Source organism: Mus musculus, chromosome 10 (assembly GCF_000001635.26).
Source record: "Mus musculus strain C57BL/6J chromosome 10, GRCm38.p6 C57BL/6J".
In the NCBI taxonomy this organism is placed as follows: Eukaryota; Metazoa; Chordata; class Mammalia; order Rodentia; family Muridae; genus Mus; species Mus musculus.
The window spans coordinates 41,536,419-41,558,514 of NC_000076.6; the positions used below are offsets into that span (position 1 = coordinate 41,536,419).

Below are 22,096 nucleotides of genomic sequence, written 5' to 3' on the forward strand. Positions count from 1 at the left end.
ACTGTAAACCCCCCTCAATTAAATGCTTTTCTTTATAAGAGTTGCCATGGTCATAGTGTCTCATCACATCTATAGAACACCAAGACAATCATAATGACATTCCTGTAGTAGTGATGTGTGTGTGTGTACTTATGTGCATGTGTGTGCATACATGTTCAGATGTCTTTCAATTGTTCTTTATCTTGTTTTTTGAGACAGGGTCCTCTCATTGAACTAGGACCTTCACTGATTGACTAGACTGGCTGGCTGATCAGTGAGTCTCTGGGACCTTCCTGTCTCCTCCTTCCTCCCGGGACTGGGATTACTGGTGGGCACCATCACATGCTGCTTTTGAGTGCTAAGGATCTAAACTAGGTCCTGATCTTTTACAACAATCACTTTCCCCACTGAGCCGTTCCCCAGCCCTATATAGTATTACTGCTAAGCAAGGAATCAGTTTAATAGCACAGGAAATACTGTGGTAACCTCAAATTCATGAAGCCAACATGCCCTTTACCAGGAAGTACCTGGCCTAATTGAGAGATACAATAGCTTCCTGAGTATTCAGTTTTGACATTAGTCAGGAGATACCAGCACATGTTCTAAGTTAGAGAATGTAGCCTTGAGCATCACAGTTGGGTAATGAGAGTGGCCTTTCACATTTCTTCAGTCTTAGGTCTGTAAGGCTGGAGGAGGTCTGAGTTTCCATAAGATGTTATAACTGGGGATGCTGCAATAGTTTCAGTGACATAAGACCTCAGACAACTGCTACCTGGGCTCATGCAAATTAATCCAATCTGAAGAGGCTAGAGAAAAGGCCTGGCAGTTAAGGGCAGTGGCTCTGGTCTCTTCTTGTGGCTTTCACATGCACTGCACACATGTTCACATTTTTAAAAAACCCAATATGCAGCAAAAAATGCATCTACTAGTCTTGATTGCCAGTGGAACTTGTGTTGCTACTCTGGAGAGGTAAGGAGGGTGGCATTTGGAACTCAGCCCCACCACTGTCTTAGTCATTGCTCTCATTGCTGTGAAGGGACGCCATGACCACAGCAACTCTTACAAAGGAAAACATTTGATTGGGGCTTGCTTGCAGCTTCAGACCGTCAGTCCATTATTATGGTGGAGAGCATGGTGGCAAATTCTGCAAAGCCACATCTCCTAATCCTATTACAGTTGCACTCCCCGGTGATGAAAAGTATTCAAATAATACGACTGGCCATGTAGCTTCTTTGTGTTGATGCTAATCTCCTCAGCAGCTATACCCTTCTTTGCAGTGGCCTGAACACTCTTTCAGTGATAGTGCTACAAGCTGTCTGAACTTATCCTTTCTGTTACTCTTTGTCCTAATTTTCACAGTAAGTTTGCAAAAAGCAGCTCACAATGCCTGTGTTGCTGATGCAGATGCTGTGCTGCCTTGAAATGGCTGCTACTGGATAAACCAGTCCATCCCATTTAAGCCACACTTCCTTCAAAGTTTGCTCAAAATAGTTTTTAATTTTTATTTTTTGATGGAGTAGTGAATGGGTAGCCTTCACTTCAGTGCCCCAGAGAGAGGCTGTCTTAGAGTTTGCCTCTCTGTTGCTCTGTTAAAACACTGACTAAAATGTTTGGTGAGGAAACCATTTAATTGGTTTATAGGTTACAGACTATCCTAGAGGGACGCCAAGGCAGGAACTTAATCAGAGGGAGCCAGCTTACTGGCTAGCTTTCCATGGCTTGCTCAGGCTGTTCTCTTATGCAATCCAGGACTACCTCCCTAGGGGTGTCACCGCCCACAGTGGACATCAATCACTAATCAAGAACATGTGCTATAGATAGGCCCATGGGCTAATCTAATGGAGGCAGTTCTCAGTTGCTTGTCCCTCATCCCAGATGACTAGCATATGTCACCGTGACAAAAATCTTATCAATACAGTGGACCTCTGGGAGATATCTGAAACCCAAACTATAGCAATGTATAAACTTATTGGATGTGAATGTTTCTTTGGTCTATTTGGATCCATTCATCTCTCTCTCTCTCTTTCTCTCTCTCTCTCTCTCTCTCTCTCTCTCTCTCTCTCTCTCTCTCTCTCTCTCTCTCTCTCTCTCTCTCTCTTATACCCAAGATAGATTTTCTAGTCTGAGCAAGAGAAGGAATTCCATTAAGACTTTGCTACAGTGGGCTGGAGGCTTGGCTCAGTGGTTAAGAACTCTTCCCCTTCCAGAGAAACATGGCAGCTGTCAATCATGTGCAACTCCAGTCCTAGAGAATCTGATGACTTCTTCTCACTTTTCTGGAACCAGGCACAGATGTGGTCCTCATGCATACATGCATACAGAAACATCCACCCACATAAAGTAAATACTTTTTAAAAATAAAGACTTATTAAAGTAGGAGTTTTAGCATTTCTAAGAAAAGAATAATACATTTACGTTAAAAAAAAAAAGAAGGAGCTTTGAAATTTGTTTGGATGAATCTTTATTGAACTATAACATTTTTCACTTACTTTTAATAGCATATTTTTATAAAGATGTATTTTATTTTGTTTTATATGTATGATTGCTTGCACGTATGTATGCCTAGTACCCACAGAGGCCAGAGGAGACTATCAGATCCCCTGGAACTAGAGTTACAGGTAGGAGCTGGAACTGATCGGGGATCCTAGGAGGATCCTTAATGGATGAGACAGCTTTCCAGTGCTGGGTCTTCATTTCTTAGTAAGGACAGGTCATCACCAAGGCCCACTATCATGGCCTTAAAACTTCAACGAAGAGACTGCTGGGCAGCCAAGAGCCAGAAACAGCTCGTAGAATGCAAAGCAATGCCTGAATGCTTTCAGATCTGAGACCAAAGCTGGCTTCATGTGGTAGGGACACTCAAGATGAGTTCATCTCAGACCAACTGCCACACACTAGGAAGAAAAGCTGAATGGAAAGGTTAGTAGGGCTAGGATCATCCTTAGCCATCTAAATGCACGAAGAAACAGTATACACACACACACACACACACACACACACACACACACACACACAGAGATTACCTTTCAGGTCTAAATGAAATCCCAGATGGAGCTGTTTGGGCTTGAAAAGTTGTAAGTTGAACATTTTCTTTCACACTGGGTAGAGAACCATCCTCAATCCTTCTGTTGTGTTTGACTGGCACCTGTAATAACAAGTTGGTATTGGTTTTTGGTTTTGTTTTTAAGGTAGCAAAGGATTCTCATGACATATGACATAGCAAAGGGAGCTGCTGCCCCCAAGACTAACATCACTGGCTCTCTTGAAGGGAACTAGTCAAGAATGAATCTGTCCACAGAAAGGCAATTCCAGGCAAAAAGAAAAGACTTGCTAGCCTAGAACAACTTAAACATTCTTTAGTATTCTATCTTTTGTGTCCGAACTGCATTCTTTTTTTTTTTTTGAGAAAATCATTTGCATATACATCACAGTCATGTGTAATTCCCATCAGTCAATGTTTTTCTGTCTTATCTTCTACTCGTAGCTTAGGAAGTCACAGCACAGGTAGGCTTGAAGTGGCTCAACTCGCATTCCGTGTTGCCTGGCCTTCACATTTCCTGCTTGGAGTTCCTATTAAATCCATGCTCATGGAACCACAAGATACTTCAGTGTAGGGTTGATTTTAGTGTATTTAATGCTTTAGTTTTGAATCTTAGTAGGGTTTATTTGGTAATTGCCAACAGATAATTAGCCCTACTCCATTACCCTTCTAGGTTTCTCACACACAGTAGGTCTCCATCGAGGCACATAGCTACTTAGCTTCTTCAACCACAAGGGCTATGGCCACCAACACTCCCAAAGTACTCAGAGCTTTCAGAAGTGATGTTAAGATGGAGCGAATCATGCACTGTCTTGTTTTTGTCCATACAAAAAGTAATCTTTTTTTCTCTTTTACAAAAACAAATATACTGGTTTTTCTCTATGTTCTATTTATGGACTCAATCAGGTACAGGTCAAAAATATTTAAAAATAATCAAATTTGTACCGCATGTGTAGATTTTTTTCTGTCAACATTCCCTAATTGATATTTTGCATTGTTTAAATATTAGACGTGATCAAGAGGTGATTTACAGTATATGGGAAGTTGTGTGCAGACCTGGGACAAATGGCTAAGGCGCCCATTTACCATATCAAAGTAGACCTGGCCTGCTCTTCCAGCACCCCTTAGCTTAGCTGTTACAGGATATGGCTGGCATACCCTACCCCCTACCCTAACCTTCTCTAGCCCAGGGGCTGGGATGCCCTTCCTCCAGCTGCCTTTCCCTATATAATTCAACCATTTCAGTTACCTGTCCCTTTTGTCTGCTCTTTGGGGTTTCTTGGCTGTTGCCTCCCCTTCCTTCCACTCTCCCTCCCCCATCTTCCACATGGCTCAGGGTTCTGCGCACTCTGAACTCACCCAGATGTCCCTTCCGCTGACTATGCTCTCCTACATATTTATAATAAATGTCCTCCTCCACCAGACCTAGGAGCAGCCATGTGCTTTCCTCTTTGTTTGTTTTGTTTTCATTCAATATGCAAATGCTATATTATTTTATGTAGCGGACTTAAGTACCCATGGATTTTGGTACCCATGGGAGTCCTGAAACCAACTCCTTGCGGACATTGAGGGACAACTCCACTAGAATTTCACATCTTAGGGAAGACGATTACACAGAGGCTGAAGGCTAGAATGAAGGTGACCATAGTAACGTGGCCCTGATCTGGGAACGCCTCATTGGCTCCCACCTTCTTTCCACATTTTCTTAACTATATGTTTTCAATGCTGCAATGAACTTCTATCCAAAACTAGACTGACAGTTGCAGAGTTACACTCAGTCATAACAATACCAGGAAAGGTTGGGAACCATGCGATGGCTCGGCAGGTAAACGTGCTTGCTGCCAGGCTTGATAGCCCGAGCTTCATTCCCAGGATCAACATGGTGGAAAGAGAGTTTGTCCCCTGACCTCAATATATGAATGCTAGAACATACATGGATATATATATACACACACACACACACACACACACACACACACACACACACACCCCAAATCAAATAAATAAGTAGATAAATAAATAAGATGGAGGCAGGAAATTCAGATACGGGAATTGATATTGGAAATTAATTATTGTAGATGATTAAAGAAGAATCTCAAAGAGAATACGGCAAGGTTCTGGTACTGATTTCTAGAGCCATTGAGTGAGCTGTAATCCAGAAGATGCCCTTGGGCTTATTTTAACACTAGAACTGTGTAAAACAGATCCAAACTACCTAGGTAATATTCTAATATAGAATCATTCTAATATAAGTTTGAGGTCACCCTAGACTAGTAACTCCAGGTACAATTTTTAAAAATTGTTTTCTACAAATAGCCAAGCTTTTAATCACTTACAGTCTTTGGTCTTTGAATCCTTCTTGTCATTTTACTGCCCACAAAATGAGTCTTTGAAAAATGGTGGTGAGGGTGTCTGGATAATGTTGAAGCAGAGCTTAGGGAGCAGTGGGTCTGGGATCTGAGCCCTGTAAAGTAAAAAATAAAACAAAGTAGGTCGCTTGTTGCAATGTACAGAACCGGATTTAACATAAACTTTTATTAGAATTTACACTTAGCATTTAATTCAAGTGAGGATGTTGGACAACTTTGTGTGTGTGTGTGTGTGTGTGCGTGTGTGAGTTTGCCAGGGGATGACTTGACCAAGGGAAAAAGTGATTGCGGGAGATTTGGTCTCTGAGATGTAAGTGTGAGTAGAGTGAGCGCTGTTCCATTAAGAGGATGTGGTTAATTAACTAGGCTCCCAGGTAAGAGTCTGGCTCAAGTCACCTAGGCATTTGGCAATACCATTTGCTGAGACAGCACCTTGCTCCCAAAAGGAGTCAGAGCGGAGGAGTTGAAGCTGAGTCCTGCTCTACGTTGAACTTGTGACCCAGAGACTCCAAAGCGGAGACATCCAGTAGTAACCGGATGACTGGTCTAGAGTGCAGAGGAAAGTTTTGAGCTTCAGGTGTAGACTTGACACACAGTGATCAAAGCCATGGGATTGGAGGCTATCCTCACTGGGAGCAATGTGGGAAGAGTCAGGCCCTGCTCTGAATGGCTCTGCTCCTTAGAGACTGGCTCTGGGAAGAAGGACTAGAGCAGGAGATGAAAGCCATGGACTGCCCCAAGAGTCAACTGGCATAAAAAGGAACAGGAAAGGTGGCCTGGGAGTGTTGAATTATCTGATTTAAACACTGCAGAAGCAGGTAGTGAGAATTCAGTAGTGTCCACACACTTAGAGACATGGGGACTCTGATTCTGGCAAGATCTGCAGCAGCGAAGAGGTAGGGATTAAAAAGCAGATGGTTGGGGATGTGGCAGAGACCTGCACTTCGTCCCTGAGTGTCTTCTTCCTTTCCTTCCTTAGAGCTAGAGTCCCCAGCTTCTTGTCAGACATTTAGGGTCCTGCAGTAAAAGCTACATATCCCAGTCTTCCGGGCTAAGTGTCCGCTAACGTGACACGCCCGAAGGGTCCTAGGTAACTTGCAGGAAGTGCCATTAAGAGAGCAGTGAACTCTTCTAGTTTTCTTGGTTCCTTTTGGCCAGGAAGCTTAAGCAGCCATTTTGGCCCGTGAAGTAGAAGTCACACACTGAGAATGGCAGCTCATGACCAGTCTGTATCCTGTATCGTAGAAGACTCACGACAGCCAGTTAGAAAGCTCTCTCTCAACCAGTCATGTTCACAGCCACATTTGAAATCTCTGTGTGACTCTGTCTCGTTCTCCTTAATGGATGTGGGCTGTAGAGTAAACTAAGTAAAGTGAATTAAGAGAGTGATTGCAAGTAACTCTCAAACTATGAACAGAAGAAATGTGTGGTCAAGGGAGGTGGTTTTATTATCAATTTTGCCTGGCTTTTGTTGTTTTTGTATATGTATATAATGATGCATATATACATGACTATGTGTATGAAGATGGATATGATTATGAATACAGGTATGGCCTGGCATCAAACTCAATCCTTCCTGTCTTCAGCGCTGGGATAGCCTGAGCTCTGGGTATATTATTGGCCAGGGCTACATGCATAAGCCATCAAACCCAGATTCAAGGAAGGCTTCTATTTTAGATTTTATGGTCTTGACACACACATGATCAATACATAATTGTGAGTTACAAGATCCCTTCTGGGTGATACACCCTAGAGAACTGTCATCCAGAACCATCAACTGACAGGAAATACCAGTGTGGAGAAAGGAAACAGGCAAAGGATTGCTCAAGACTCCTGAGAAGGTCGAGTAGAAGGGATCCTGCCAACTGGGAGCGCCCAAGAAGGAAAAGGACAGTGTGGTCACTCTAGATTTCACGGCTAGAACGAAATACTAGAAATAGCTAGCCACTCTCTTGAGGGTTCAGTTTGCTAGGAAGCTAGATGACATTAGGTTCAGGGCCTCTGAATATGGATCCAAATCTTGTTATGCTTTGCCTATCCTTAATATTTAAATACTATATAAAAAGGTAGCAGCAGGGCTTCTCTGAGGCCCTATTAGAGGAATATACTTCTTCCTGGCCTAAATAATAGAACCTGAGTTCTTCCTCTATCCCTGGGTAGAGAAATAACATTCTAAACTGCCCCTAAATTGTATGCTATTGTCTTTTTCGTTAAGAAAATTAAGAGATGACTCAGCAGTTAAGAGCACTGGCTGTTCTACAGGACCCTGGTTCAATTCCCAGTGACCACGTGGCAGTTCACATATGCCTGTAACCTCCAATTCCAGGGGATCTGGACTCTGCAGATACTGCATGCATATACATGCAGACAAAACACCCATACAGACAAAGTAAAAATAAATAAATCAATAAAAAATGTAAAAACAAGCAACATTAACAACAAAAACCATGTGCTCTTAACGGGTCTCTCAGACAACTGGCCAGAAGTCCACCCTTCAGGAATGCTGACGGTGTGCTAAGTAGAGAGGAACACTCACCTTCTTAAGAGGAGAGGACTGACATTCAGAGATATGCTGCTCTATGATCCCCAAAAGTAATAGATGAATGATACCTGTCAATCACATTGATGATTGACATACAGAGATATGCTGCTGTATGCTCCCTCCCCCCACCCCACAACCAAATATCCTGTGCAGGAGTTTACAGATCCTTACACTAAGGCTGTCTGCTTTTCTAACTAACAAAACAAAACAAAACAAAACAAAACACTTTTTCTTCTTTTAATCCTCTTTTTGGCTATTGGCCAAAATCCTAGCATGCTTCACCAACCGCCTGACAGTCTTACTCTTTCCCTAAATACCAGCTGCCTCCGTCCTGCCTGCAGCTGCTTGCTGACCTCTGTTGCTGAAAATGCCTGCTTCCTAGGACCTCAAGGCAAAAGGAGCCACTCCCTTCTCAGGAGTTGCCTTCTTCAGGGCTGTTGCTTATCCTCTCAAATTCGAACAAAATGTTCCTTCATCTTTCTGAGTCTGTTTTAAAGCCTTTGACCAATAACACTAGGAAGCCACAAAAGGGAATCCCAACTCCCTTTCCACAAGAACTACCTGTGTTCTTCTAGAGAGCAGCTCCATAGCAAAGACCTCCAAGCTAAGCTCCACCCCTAAGGTTCATTTGCATTGTGGGGACTTCCCCCCACTCCACCCCCTAGGCAGCCAAACCACGCACCGCCTGTGGTGCGAGCCTAGGTCAGGCTTGTCCAGGCTCCTGGCCTCTTCCCCCACCCCCACCCCCACCCCCAAGGTTTGAAATCCGGGAAGACACAGACTAGCAAAAGTAGCAACAGAGCTTTATTCAAAGCACACCTGAGAGAGGGACAGTCAAGAGAGACAGCGGGTCACAGGAGTGAGGGCACTCAAAGACCCCAACGATTTCCTTTTCTGGGCTCACGAGGAGGAGGAGGGTGATTAGCGAGGGGCATAGTGGATGTGTCTCTACTTTGACCCATAGATTAGGTCATATAATCATATTTTCCTACTATGAATAACCCCTTCCCATCATGCATCTTATCACCACATGCATAACCACTTGCCTAAGCATAAGGTGATAAATAGGGTAATCTCCCTAAAAGTTCACTTTAATGGCCCAGTTTGCCTTACTGTGCGTGCACTCTAACTCAGCTTAGGTCGAATCGGCCTTTCTGTCTCATACCAGAATATATTGAGAACACACTCAAATAGAAACTGTTGATATTTGATTATTAGGGGGTGGAGAGATCTGAGGTTGCTAGGGAAATTGTTTGAAGAGGGGCGTGTACATGGTACATGCAGGAGAAGCATCTAGGCTGCCAAGTGAATTAGAAAGGGGATGCCAGGTTTCTACACCTGTCCCTGTTCCTTCCTGCCTCCAGAGCACATCTGTCTTCCATTCTGCAGGAAGGAAATCTGCAGGGACACATTGTCAGAGGTTTGTTTGTTCTGCGTTAACCTTCAGTAGAGGTAGTCAAGACTTGGTGGCCTTCATGACTGTGAGCCTACCTCCTGCAGACTGAGAGGAGACAATAATGTCCTGACTAGAGGGGGCAAGGAGAAATTCTGCAATGATGAACTGCCCTGCCCCCATGTTGCCTGTAAGGAGACCAAGACAGATTTTTGTCATATTAATTCACTGTCTTCTCAGATTGCTGGTTCTGTGAATAAAGTGTGTTTAAAGATTCAATTCTTTGGCTTTTGCCTACATGTTGGGTGGCACAGACCCAACTACAAAACCCCTCCACAACACGTAGAGGGGACCTGCTAGGCCTCACACCTAGAGTAACTTCTTTCTCATGTCGGTAAGCAGCCAAAGGAAACACAGGTAAAGAACTAATAAGCACATGTATAAAACTGTAGGGCCCATCATATACAATTCCTGACAAAAGATTACCCTAAGTGTCAGATATGTGTTATTCTAGTTAAAGTGCAATAAACAAGCTGTGGGGATAGCTATCCATAATCTCCCGTGGGGAGTCAATTAACCTACTTAAAGTCACACAGCTAGCAGTGACAGGAGCCTGGTGGTCTTCCTCAAATGCCCACACAGTCTACCAGTCTATGACCAGGTCAGAAAGGAAGAGCTTGACAATCCTAATGATGGCCCAAGCATGGATGCTAACATTTGATATTCCTCAGCAAACTGGAGTTGATTCAGTATATGGGGGAGGAAGCCAGTTCTGGGGTCTGATGTCCATGCTGCCCACTGTTTACACTGTCCACAGGGCTACTCAGGTGCCCATTCTCACAGGGGCAGTAGCTCCCAGCACCCAACAATCACAACGTTCTCCCTGAATCTTAGAAATGTGGTCGATGGTGCCTCAATCATTGAGATGTTCTGACAAAGACTGCAACACTTAATTGTTCTTCAGGTCGCTTTTACACTCTTCTCTAACCAGCTGTGACTGACTGAACTAAATAGGAAATGGAGTGCAAACCAGAGATGGGTTTGTGTGTTACCCCCACATGCCATTTGTTCAGTTCACGATCACAGAGAACTCACTGCCTTCCCCGGCCTTGGGCTGTTACCCAGAGGAGGGTGCGCTCACCGACTGGGGAGCCCATCTGGACAGAGGGCCACTGGATGTCATAAAGCTGACTCTGCAGCTCCTGCACTCGCTGGAAGGCATCCAGCTTCACGCTGCGCTCCTGAGCAAGCCGGTTTCTCATCTGAGGACAGAGGGCAGGGAGCAGACATGCGGTGTGGTGCTTTCTTTAGTCCCCTTGGTTCCCAGGTGACGTTTGAGGGAGAGTGTATACCCAAGGCTACCCCACAATGAACAGTCTTCAGGTTCCTGGATAGGATGAACTCAGACCAGTATGAACAGCTTTAGTAAACTAAATTAAAGAGGCCAAAACCCATCTCTGCAGTCCTTGCTTTATCATTATCTGGTTTTCATTTACAGCTTTATGCATGTTTTTAAATTTTTATTTTTCATCTATTTATTTATTTATTTGTATCTGTGTGTCCATGTGTCTGTGTCTGGGCACTTGAATGCGTGGGACCTGTGTGGGAGCCAGAGGACAACTTATGGATGTTGGTTCTTTCCTTCAACCCATGTGGCTCCAGTGGATCAAACTCAGGTCATCAACCTGGGAAGCAAGCGCCTTTACCCAGTGTTTTTATCACTTTTCTTTTCTACTGGGTGGATAGGAAGAAGTTAGAACCCAGTTCCCAGCATCCACACAAGGGACCCACAGGAGCCCCGGGAAAGTTTGAGCAGTGGAAGGAGGGAGCTTTTTCCAGATCTGCGTCACAGCTGGGAAGGCCATCCCCATGTCTGAGCAAAGGACCACCCCCTGCAGCTGTGACATATCCCAGGCCATAAGCTGACCCTCGTGTGTAGGGTTCTTCCAAATGTAGTTTAGATCTCAGCAGCTCATCAGAGCTCCAGGTTAGGAGGACGTTGTAATAAAAACCATGTCCATAGTCCTGTGGACACTAGATATATGTGTCCGGCCCTTGTACTACAGGGTGGGAGCTGGAAGAGGCATAGTAAGAATTTCTGTGCCAAGTCGGGGTTCAGTAAATCTGAGAAGTACTAGCAGAAGAAAGAGGTATGCTTACTAAGGACTACTTTGTGTATAATGTCGTTGTCAAAGTCAACATTTTAGGAGAGGGTTGAGTCCAGTCTACCTATCTGTTTTTGAGACTTCTCTGCACTAATGGACCCATCACATACATAGACCCTAACCCCCCATTGAAAGTTAGCTATTAGTCCCTTTTCTGAGATTTGAGTTTGTAGTTGAATTATTAATTATCCCGGCATGGGGTGTCTAATCACCTTAGACCATTTATGTTCCCGGATGAAAGACACACACAGCATTTATATTTTTTAATATGCCTAGGCAGCATAATAGCTGGACAACTGCTATGCTCTATGCTGTTAGAATCTACCTTTCTATCCATATCCCAAGTTATTTCTTACTATATTTCATCTGGGCTTCTCTTAGCTCCAACTGGCCAGCCCACATGGTCACATTTTTATGGCTCACCTAACTCACAGTGGCTCTCTTTTCTCCTCTCCAGCACACTTCTTCTATCCCATGGCAACTTCTCTCTGCTTCTTCCAAGCTAGGCAAACCTTCGCCCCACCTATGTCTCTTCCAGCTATTGGCTGTTGGCATCTTTTTTCACCAATCACAACTAACTGGGGGCAGGATCACTCAGTATCTTCCATGCAGATTCTCTCTTCTCTGGGGCACCAGTCTTGGGGGCCCCACATTAGCATTAGAATACAAGCAGTGTTAGACCAACACACTACATGAATTATCTAATCTTCCCTTACAACCTATGAGGAAAGGTCCTGAAGAGTACCCAAGTCTTCCAACCACAGTTAAAGCTCAGGGTATGATTCTAAAACCTATACTCTAAGGAGCCTTTCCAGGCACAGTGAACAGACAAGAGTGTACTCTGAAGTCAGCCAGTCATCAGCCATCCATGGAGGTGGAGCTTAGAGATAAGCCAAAGAAGCCACTGCTGGCCACTGCTACATGCTTGGTGGCCTTTTGCTGCCACTTGGGGTGGAGAAGCCCATAGGCACAAGGGCTGTCAGAGAGGGAGAGAAGAAATTTAGAAAGGGACATGTGTCTTGATTGAGAAAAATCTCAAGATACTTATTTTAATTGCATCAGAATTACTGCCATTAACTAAATAACAATTAAGCAATAATAACTAAAATAATAATTAATGTAGGATTATAGTTTGAATGTTAAATGTCTTACATAGCTCATGTGTTGAAACACTTAATTCCCAGCTTGTGTTTTACAAGGCTGTGGAAACTTAAGACAGTAGAGCCTAAATGGAGGAAGTAGGTCACAGAGTCAAGTTTTATAGTCTAGCTTTATTTCTCATCCCCGCTCTGCTTCCTGATGGGAGATGTGATATTACCAGCAACCTTACACTTCTGCATATTTGCCTTCTCTACCCTGATGAACTGTATCCCCCAAACTGTAAGCCAACAAACTGTATCCCCCAAACTGTGAGCCAATGGACTTTATCCCCATAAACTGTGAGCCAACGGACTGTATCCCCTCAAACTGTGAGCCAATGGACTGTATCCCCTAAAACTGTGAGCCAATGGACTGTATTTCCTCAACCTGTGAGCCAAATCCCCTCAAACTGTGAGCTGAAAGAAACCCTTCCTCCCTTAAGTCGCTCTTGTCAGGTATTTTGTCACAGCAATAGGAAAATTTAACACAAGTAACTAGTTCTATATGAGCACATTTGAAGGATGTGGGCACTATATCACTCCTTCATAGTCAGCAGCTGGTGGAACAAATTAATAGTCATTATAAGGATAATATCTGGATCATTTTTCTTTTAGTTTTAAGAGAAAAAGTAGCTTCCTGGGATGATGTGACCTCCTGAGTTACCTAAAAGTTATTTCCAAAAGCCTGTCTGAAGTAGGCTCCATGGAATCCTACACCTTCTGAAATTATTATATAGCAGGTGGCCTTCTGATAAAAATGCCAATTAAGATAGGTATCACACAGCTCCCCTGTAAGACTCAGTGAGTCCCAGCATGGCTGGAAAGGTACATTTTCTGTAGGTGTTTTCTCTGTGTAGCTTTGATTGACTTCCACTCACGGCAAGCCTCATGCCTCAGTGTCCCTGGTGCTGGGATTACAGACATGAGTCACCATGCCCAGTTCATAAATGTGAAATTCTAATTTCCTTTCACTCTGCAACAGCTCAACCTCTCTCTCCATTCCTTGAAAGTATTTTATTCAGCACTCCCTCAATTCAATTTATTCTCTTTACAGAACTTCTTCTAGAGCCCTTGAAACCCTTGACCAATAATAGTTCTATTTAATTTTCAAATTGCTTTTCTGTCTGTTATTATCTCTAGGGAATGAATTAAGGGCTTTCTTCACCCATGGATCTGTGTAAAGCACCTTCTGTGTCGGGTTTTATTGAATTACCTTCTGTAGCCTGCTTATGGAGGTTGAATTAATCCATACATGCATTATAATAACCCCTTTCTATTTCCCCAGGGGATATAGTTATAAAAATTATGTCTGAAATCCACTTTTGCTTTTCATCTCTGACTTTGTAATTCTAGACACACTGGAATAAAAACCTCTTATTATAGCTTTTATGTGCTTGCTGCTCTTCCAGATTATAGCTCACAGTTCTCTGGAAGACCCCAGTTCAAAGGTTAAGGCAGTATGAAAACAAATTATCCTCAGGACACTAGGACTCAGAGCCTGGAGCAGTCTTGCTTAAGCACTGGCCCCAGGGTGGTATACAGAGAACCATTTCCAGGTGTGCCTAGAACTGACAGAGGAGAGAGAATGCTGTGAGGGGAACAGAGAGTCCTGGGAACAGCTGTTCCATGGAGAGCTGGCTCCTCAGGCCTTTAAGGTCAGGGTCAGCAGCCCTCACCTGCTTCAGGTCTCTGTCCATCTTCTTTTGCTGCAGCTGGCCTCGTTTCGAAGCCCGCTCAGCCTCTTCTGTCAGGAGCTGTAGTTTTTGCTCTTTTTGCTCCACATCTTTTAGGAGCTTCTCCATGCCAGATGTTTTTATGATATCCAGCTGCTGCCGAGTGACAGAGTCTTGAGTCACTCTGTGTTCCAACTCCCTCAGCAGTTGAGCCTGCAGCAAGGGAGGGCCAAGGCAAGAAAGAAAGTCAGCAGCTAGCAACAGAGATCAGTGAGGCTAGGTGACATAGTTCCCATTCCAGCATGGCTCCCTGTGCTGTTCGTGGACTCTGGGGACAACAGCCTGACTATTTGGCCCTGGTCTGGTAAGCAGCAAGACGCCTAGGATCTCGCCTCACCTGGTCCTTCCTGGACTGGCACTTGTACTGTGAATCCCAAGGCATCAGTCAAAGGGATCAGAACTCACAACAAACAATAATGAAAGCCAGGATGTATTAATGCCCCTACAGAATATTATCAGGTGAAAAAACTGAATTTGTTAGCATTAAACATTGGATGATGATATCCATACTAATTAATTATCTATCAAATGTTCATATTGAACACAAGCTGTATTTGCATTGTCGTAAAGTCTTTCTCATGGGGACCAGCAGTGAGTCCCCTTTGCCTCTGAGGAGGCAAAGATTCTTCATAGAAACATTAGTGCTGAAGGCTGCTTCTGACTGGGCTCTGTCTTCACCCTCAAAATGTCTCTGGGGAAACCAGATTCTAGATAGTTAAAGAGAGAAAAATGGAGCTGAGCCAGCTTGAGCTATAAAGTAAGACCTTGTCTCAACAACAACACCAACAACAAAGTAAAAATGGGGGAGAAAAAAAGAAGAGGAGGAGGAGGAAGAAAAAGAGGAAGATGAGGAGGAAGTAGGGAAGGAAGAAGAATTAGGGGAGGAGGAGGGGAGGGGGAGGAGAGGAGAAAGAGGAGAAGGAGGGGAAGAGGGGGAGAGTGCCAATTTGGAATTTGTTTATATTCCAGCTGAATGAAAACGAGGACATGACTGCTCCTAGGTATGGTTGAGGAGAAGATTTTTATTATAGCTCTGAGGGTGGGAACAGCTGGAGACATCTGGAAGAGTCCAGAGCAGGCAGAGAAAGAAGCAGACTAGACATGACCAGTAGACTGAACCAGGTCATGAGAGGAGACAAGGTGGGGAAGAGTGAGAGAGGAAGAGAAGAAAGATGGAGCAAATAGAGAGGGAACAAGAGGGGCCAAGTAACCAAGAGAGCATAGAGTATGTAGTCAAAATGGCTGGGTTATATAGGAAAGAAGGAAGCTGGGAAACCAGAGGGAAGCTGAGAGACTGGAGAGCTGGGGATGCTGAGAGCAACCATGACTCTGTACAGGGTACCTGAGATGCTGTGCTAGGAGACCCTGCCTTGATATGTTGACAGGCACCTCAGTTACCCACTTGTCCTGAGTTTCTTTGGGAACTAACTGCAGGTCTCTCTTAAATCAGTGGCATTCTATAGAAGCTCTGGTAACTCTGCCACTGTGTCCCTTCTCGTGGCCACACTCAGGGTGGGCTAGCTCTGGGGCTCTCGGTACCTGAGTATCATTCTGCCGCCACAGCTTCCTGTTGTCAGTCTGAGCTTTGGTCAGGGCTTGCCTTGCAGCCAGGAGCTGTTGATGGAGTAAAGCCGCTTCTTGCTCTGCCATTAGCTTGATTCTCAAGCACTCCTTTTTACTGAGAATAGATTCCTGCCAGCATTGCAAACACAGCGGGAGAGGAAGTAAGCTTTTCTGTGGCTTTAATCTGAAGCCTCAGCTAAGGCCTCACCTTTCACACTGCCTACAGGGTGGAGCTCTTGGTGGTCATTGCTTGTGTGAGTCTAGCTATGGATAGCCTGGCAGATCAGAGTGAATCAGATTCCAGCTTCTCAAATCACTCCCAATATGTGCTTTGTGTTCAGTGTGTTTAAAGCAGAGTTTCCTCTTACTATTTTGTTAACTTCATTTGCCTCAGATTATCAAAGACAAGATACAAAGCCAGCAGCCTCAAGCCTTTAATAAACATCTCCCTTCTCTCCCTTCACCTTTCTTATGTGCGATTCTTTCATCTCCACGGCTGGTTGCACCTGTTTTCTATTTCTCCCAACACTCTAAGGTTGCCTGTTCCCAGAAGGGGGCAAAGATCAACTGCCAATTGCCAGATTCTTTAGCAAGGCTGGGCTTGCCACATGACACCAGTGTGGCAGCTGCAGAAGCATCACAGGTGCGTTTGTTTGTGTGTGTGTGTGTGTGTGTGTGTGTGTGTGTGTGTCAGCACACGCGCAGGGGAGGGGCCTCTCTTTAACACTTACCATCTCTGCCCTGCTCAGCTGCCCTCTGAGGTGTGCCTGCTGCACAGCCAGCCGCCAGCGGCCCAGGCTCCGCGCTTTGCACAGTAGAGCAGCCAGGGTGCTGCTGTGGTCCTGCTCCAAGGCACACAGCTGCTCCTACCAAGAAGGCCTACTTTTAGAACAGGCCACTTTCGGTCCTTTCCCTAACACCAGAAACATGCCTTCCAGAAAGACACATTTCCACGTGGAGCCCCACCCTAGGACCCTTTTAAACTGTCTGACCCCTTTGGAATTCTAAGTGGGTCAGCAGTGGGCTGGGAGGTAGGCAGAAAGGCAGCATGAACACGCGTACTTTGGCTGGTACCTTGGCTGTGTTCTCTTTTGTTTCTTCATCAGGTCTGGCAGAGCCCCAGGTTTTCTTTAGCTGTTTCACGTTGGCAATCCCTTCAGCTCTCACTTCCCCGATGAGCTCACACACTTTCTGGATCAAATTAAACTGATTCTCATCCAACTTCTCCTGAAAATTGCAGACTCGGGTCAAGAAGTCCAGTGGGTTTGAGGGTGTGAAGGGCAGGCTTGAAATGCCCTCCACCCAGACAGTTTTCCTCATGGGTATTACAAGGCAGGCACCTTTTAGAGACCTTTTGCCAGCAGGGCTTCATCTTTTGTTCACCTACAGGTCCTAGAACATGCCTTGTTTGTCAACACCTGGCACACTGAGCCAGGACCGTGGGCAGAGCCATGGGAGGTGACAGAGAAAATCGACTGGCTAAATCAGGTTAGTTGGGAAAGATGGATTTATGGCTCCCAGACTGATGCAGAATCTGATGATTCCTTATTGTTGATGAGCCACTACAGAGGAATTTCATTAAAGATGGATAAGTGGAGGAAGACAATGGGCTGGCTGCCTCCTTAGGCTCCAGTGGGAACCTGGGCATGAGACGTTCTGTCCTGAGTGGCTGTGGCTAATGATGACACAGAACGCTTATGTAAGTTATTACTGCAGACTCAGGGCTGAGAGCTGAATTGTGACTCCTCCCAAACTCATGCATTCAACCTCAAATGTCTGGAGACATAAGATCTTTTCATAGGAGTGGGTTCCGATCCCAGGGAGACTGTGCCCTCCCTGTAAGAGCAGAGAGGGTCATCTTTTTATTTCTCTCGGCAGGGAGGGGCAGTTCCTGGTCTACTAGGGAGGGACCAGTCCACGGAGGAGAGCATGCTCGTACCCTCAGCTCTGACTCTTGGCTTCCGGAACTGTGAGAAAGTAAACTTCTTTGCTGCTCACACTATGGCACTGCGTGGTGGTGGCCACAACAGATGAATGCTAAGATGCCTAGAGGCTCAGGGCTGAGAAATGGGTATATGAACATCCTTCCCATCTCTGAGCTACTTCCTCAGAGAGGAAGGCAGGAGGACAGTGCCCAGTTAGAAACTATGGCGGGAAGCCTGGCCAGTTCTGCTGGTTATCAGTGGGAACAATATCACTGTCTTGGGACCAGGGACTTGGATAGGAATTCCCTACTTCTCAGTGTTTGGTAGAACTCCTTCAGTCTGGGAGGAGTTAAGAGTTCACTCTTTATCTTCTTATGCCTACATGTTTGCTCTGGAAAGGTTGGCTTCTGACTTCTCCTGTAGCTCTAGGCCCAGTCCATTTTGAATTTGGTCTTTTTAAAGATTTGTAAGCATTTATATTTTTGCAAGTAAGAAGAAATCTCTAATACACCCTGGAAGGCAAAGACAGAACATTGAGGGGCATCTCCTGTTAAAACAACCCTCGGGTCTGTTCTGGAAGTCCCAGGAACAGGAGGGTGATACAGGATTAAGTAGGACTGGCTCTAGAAGGGTGGGAGGTAAGGGATTGAGTGGGGCTGGCTCTAAAGAGTGTTCTGTGATGCAGAAGTGGGCTGGGGGAGAAAGCTATGCAGTGGGGCATTGTAGGTGTGTACCAAAATCCATAGGGCAGGGTATCCAAGCTCTTGATGGCTCATCTTAGGTATAGGACATCTGCCTTCCTGATGCCCAGTTTTATTACAGTGACTAGCTTGCACAATGATGTAACAAGGGGGTCCCATCATTTCTCTTTTGAGGGGCTACATAGTTGAGGGGTCTGTAGCTCCCTAATTACAAGTGTGGGGGAAAGGCAGACAGGCACGTTGAGAGTTAACCAGATCTGGGAGAACTAGTTCAGTTTCCAAACCCGCCCAGCAAGCTCTCCACAGCTGTTCCCTCCTCTCAAGCATGGCAGCTCAGAGGGTTTTTTGCTTACTCACTTGGGTATCTCACTCAATGGAAATAACAGTGGTAGACATTGGTGGGAATTTGAAGTAGAAAGCCTCCTCTTTCCAACATCAGCTAGATGTCGAATAATCAGCCCAGTTATCCAAAACTTAGTCTATCCTGAGAGCTCAGTGACAACTCAGGCTGGTGACATCTCAGAGGGTTAGATGCCTGATGGCTTAAGTTTGGTCCCAGGAAGCCACATGATGGAAGGAAAGAACTGATTTCCTCGTGTGTGTGCTGTGGCATGCGCATACTAACAGAACATGCAAACACACACAAATGTAAACAGAACAAAACAAAATAATGGCAACCCACTGATGATTCTCTCTGTGGCAAATCTAGCTGGCCAGCGTAGTGGCGCATGTCTATAATCCCAGCAGAAGGGAGGCTGAGGCAATAGCATTGTTTTGACTTTGAGGTTGGCATGGGCTATTAGCAAGTTCCAGGGCAGCCAGGACTATATAACAAGACCATGACTTAATAAAACAACATCCCCACCCCCCCCCCAAACCAAATCAAACCTTCCAGCTTAGAATGCTAGGAGCTCAAGAATCTCTTGGTACCTCAAAGTCCATTCTGCCATGGGTCCCTCGGTATGTAGCCATGGTCTTCTCAAGTCACGGGTGAGAGACACTTACCTTTATGCGTAAGCAGGTCAGAAACAACGCCTGCACTAATTCTCTGTACTCTTCCTGGACCTCTTTTCTAATCTGGATTTTCAGATTCAGATTCTCCTCTTCCAGGTCTGTGAGCTGGGCCCTCAAAGCAGTGATTTCCATGATCATGTCATGACTGAGCTCTGCAACCTACAGGTAATGATGCAGAATATATGCCATGAGGGGAGGCTGGCAATGCAGTGATTTTAAGGAGCAGAATAGTCCCGTGAAGAAGGCTAGCACAGTCTCCATTTTCAGGCTCATGAAGGCAAATTGCCTACTGGGTAGAAGCTCAGGACCTTTCAACAGTCCTGAGCAGTGTCAGACACATCTAACGTCCACATTCCTCCCTAGTGCAGAGGAGAAAGGTGCTCGCCCTTCATACGATCTTCATGTGACGGATGAACGAGCCCCAAGGAGCTGGTATTTAAGCACAGCACCTTTGATAAACTCTGCAAACGTCTCCACTTCATCACCACACTGGCCTTCCCTTGACCCCTCAACCAAATCTCATTTCATTTCTGAAATACATTCTAACTGGCATCTTAAAAAAAGAAAGAAAGTTGCAATGCCTACAAAATTCTGCCAAATCACAACATTCCCAACAATACACAACAGAGACAACTTAAAAAAAAAAAAAACTTTAGAAAAAATGCCCCTTAGGAAGAGCATTTACACAAAATGAAATTACAGTCCTCAAATGGACCTCCACGGATGAGATTGCTGCAGGCAGCAGGAGCTTCCAGTGGACCGAGAGCATAGTAACCGACCCACCTGTCCAGCACAGTCTTCAGAGGGAACTTGACTTCTTCGTAGCAAGTCTACCTCCTGAGGAGGAGAAGGCAAGCTTCAGTTAACACACATGCAACCCCTTCCAGTCGGTGTCTACGCAGCCCCATTCCAAACCCTCTGGCCCCTGGTCCTGGCCCGTCAGTAGTCTGGGCTGTGCTTGGCATCTTGTAAGCCAGGCACGGGGAAGCATGCTTGTGCTCATGTGGCTTCCTGGCCAGCTAGCCAAGATGAACCAGTAAGCTCCAGGTTCTAGTGAGAGAACATATCTCATCTCTGAGAAATGACACCCACCCAATGAATGTGTACACATGTGTACACACAAATCAACAACAACAACAACCCCACAGTATAATTTCCAGGCTTCTACAATGAAAAAGAGTTCAACTATGGGGGAAGTCATTAAGTGTGGGCAAGACCAGGACTCCCTGATTAATATTTTAATGCTTCATTTAGGTTTTTTTAGGCAATGTCATATTTTTCATTTGAGTATAAAATAAAATTATATGGGTCTTCAGATACAATCAATTTTGAAACAGAATATACAATACGATCCTCTGGGTACTACAACCTAGTTTTAAGGAGATCTGATCATTATAACTGACCCATGATACAAAGATGGACAGACAGACAGACAGACAGAATGATAGAGATACAGAGATGGAGGTAGATGATAGATAGATAGATAGATAGATAGATAGATAGAAAGAGAGAGAGAAAGAGAAAGAGAGAAAGAGAAAGAGAAAGAGAAAGAGAGAGAGGAAGAGAGAAATAGAAAGAGAAAGAGAAAGAGAGAGAAAGAGAGAGATCCCCCCCCAAAAGCTTATCCTGGTAACAACTTCTGTCTTAGTTAGAGTTTCCATTGCTGTGAAGAGACACCATAACCAAAACAACTTTTATATTGGGACAACATTTAATTGGGACTATCTTATAGGTTCTGAGGCTCAGTCCATTATCATCATGGTGGGAAGCATGGCAGTATCTAGGCAGGCATGGTGCTAGAGGAGCTAAGAGTTTGACATTTTTTTAAAAGTTGTGTTTTGCTTTGTTTTTTCTTTTCACTTGAGTTTATTTAATAGGTTTGTTTGTGTGATTGAGTGTGTGTGTGTGTGTGTGTGTGTGTGTGTTTTATTTATATAAGTACAATGTGGATATCTTCAGACACACCAGAAGACGGCATCAGATCCCATTACAGATGGTTGTGAGCCACCATGTGGTTGCTGGGAATTGAACTCAGGACCTCTGGAAGAACAGCCAGTGCTCGTAACCACTGAGCCATCTTTCCAGCTCTAGTTTGATATCTTGTTCAAAGGCAAACAGGAGAAGACTACATCCTCAGACAGCTAGGAGGAGGGTCTCAAAGTCTACCTCCATAGTGAGATACTTCCTCCAATAAGGCCACACTTCCTAATAGTGCTACTCCCTGGCCCAAGCATATTCAAACCACCACATTCCATTCCCTGGCCCCCATAGGTCTGTTCAAACAGATGGGTCTATGGGGGACATACTTGGCCGTAGCATAATGAGAAATACATTTACTCCAACTTCAAAAGTCCCTATAATCTACAGCAGTCTCAATAATGCTATAAGCCCAAAGTTCAAGGTCTCTTCTGAGATTCATCCAATCACTTAACTGTAATCCCCTAAGAAATCAAAATTTAAAAACAGATCACATATTTCCAACATCATAGGATATACCTTACCATTCCAAAACATCAAGGTGAAGAAATACTGA

The 22,096-nt window shown here is 44.7% G+C and overlaps 1 protein-coding gene and 1 long non-coding RNA gene across 10 annotated transcripts in view; one reads left to right on the forward strand and one right to left on the reverse strand.

Annotated features, from left to right (window-relative positions):
- Positions 1–2,425: 2,425 nt before the first annotated feature.
- Ccdc162 (coiled-coil domain containing 162) overlaps positions 2,426–22,096 on the reverse strand; it is a 177,677-nt gene continuing 158,006 nt past the window's right edge. For 6 of the 9 annotated variants that reach the window (XM_011243230.3, XM_017314137.2, XM_011243229.3 and 3 more), the window contains 10 exons: positions 20,347–20,400; positions 19,555–19,722; positions 16,986–17,150; positions 16,655–16,789; positions 15,900–16,052; positions 14,304–14,513; positions 10,465–10,585; positions 5,356–5,483; positions 3,003–3,124; positions 2,426–2,886 (listed from right to left, as the gene is read on the reverse strand). In XM_011243230.3, the coding sequence (XP_011241532.1) occupies positions 2,874–2,886; positions 3,003–3,124; positions 5,356–5,483; positions 10,465–10,585; positions 14,304–14,513; positions 15,900–16,052; positions 16,655–16,789; positions 16,986–17,150; positions 19,555–19,722; positions 20,347–20,400 (1,269 nt within the window). In that variant the 3' untranslated portion in view covers positions 2,426–2,873. The remainder of the gene's footprint in view (positions 2,887–3,002; positions 3,125–5,355; positions 5,484–10,464; positions 10,586–14,303; positions 14,514–15,899; positions 16,053–16,654; positions 16,790–16,985; positions 17,151–19,554; positions 19,723–20,346; positions 20,401–22,096) is intronic. The other 3 variants (NM_001358562.1, XR_871443.3, XR_003948818.1) reach the window with 3 other exon arrangements.
- On the forward strand, positions 17,135–20,126 carry Gm17196. The gene is made up of 3 exons (XR_003948994.1): positions 17,135–17,411; positions 19,660–19,728; positions 19,927–20,126. It is a non-coding gene; the product is annotated as a predicted gene 17196 (long non-coding RNA).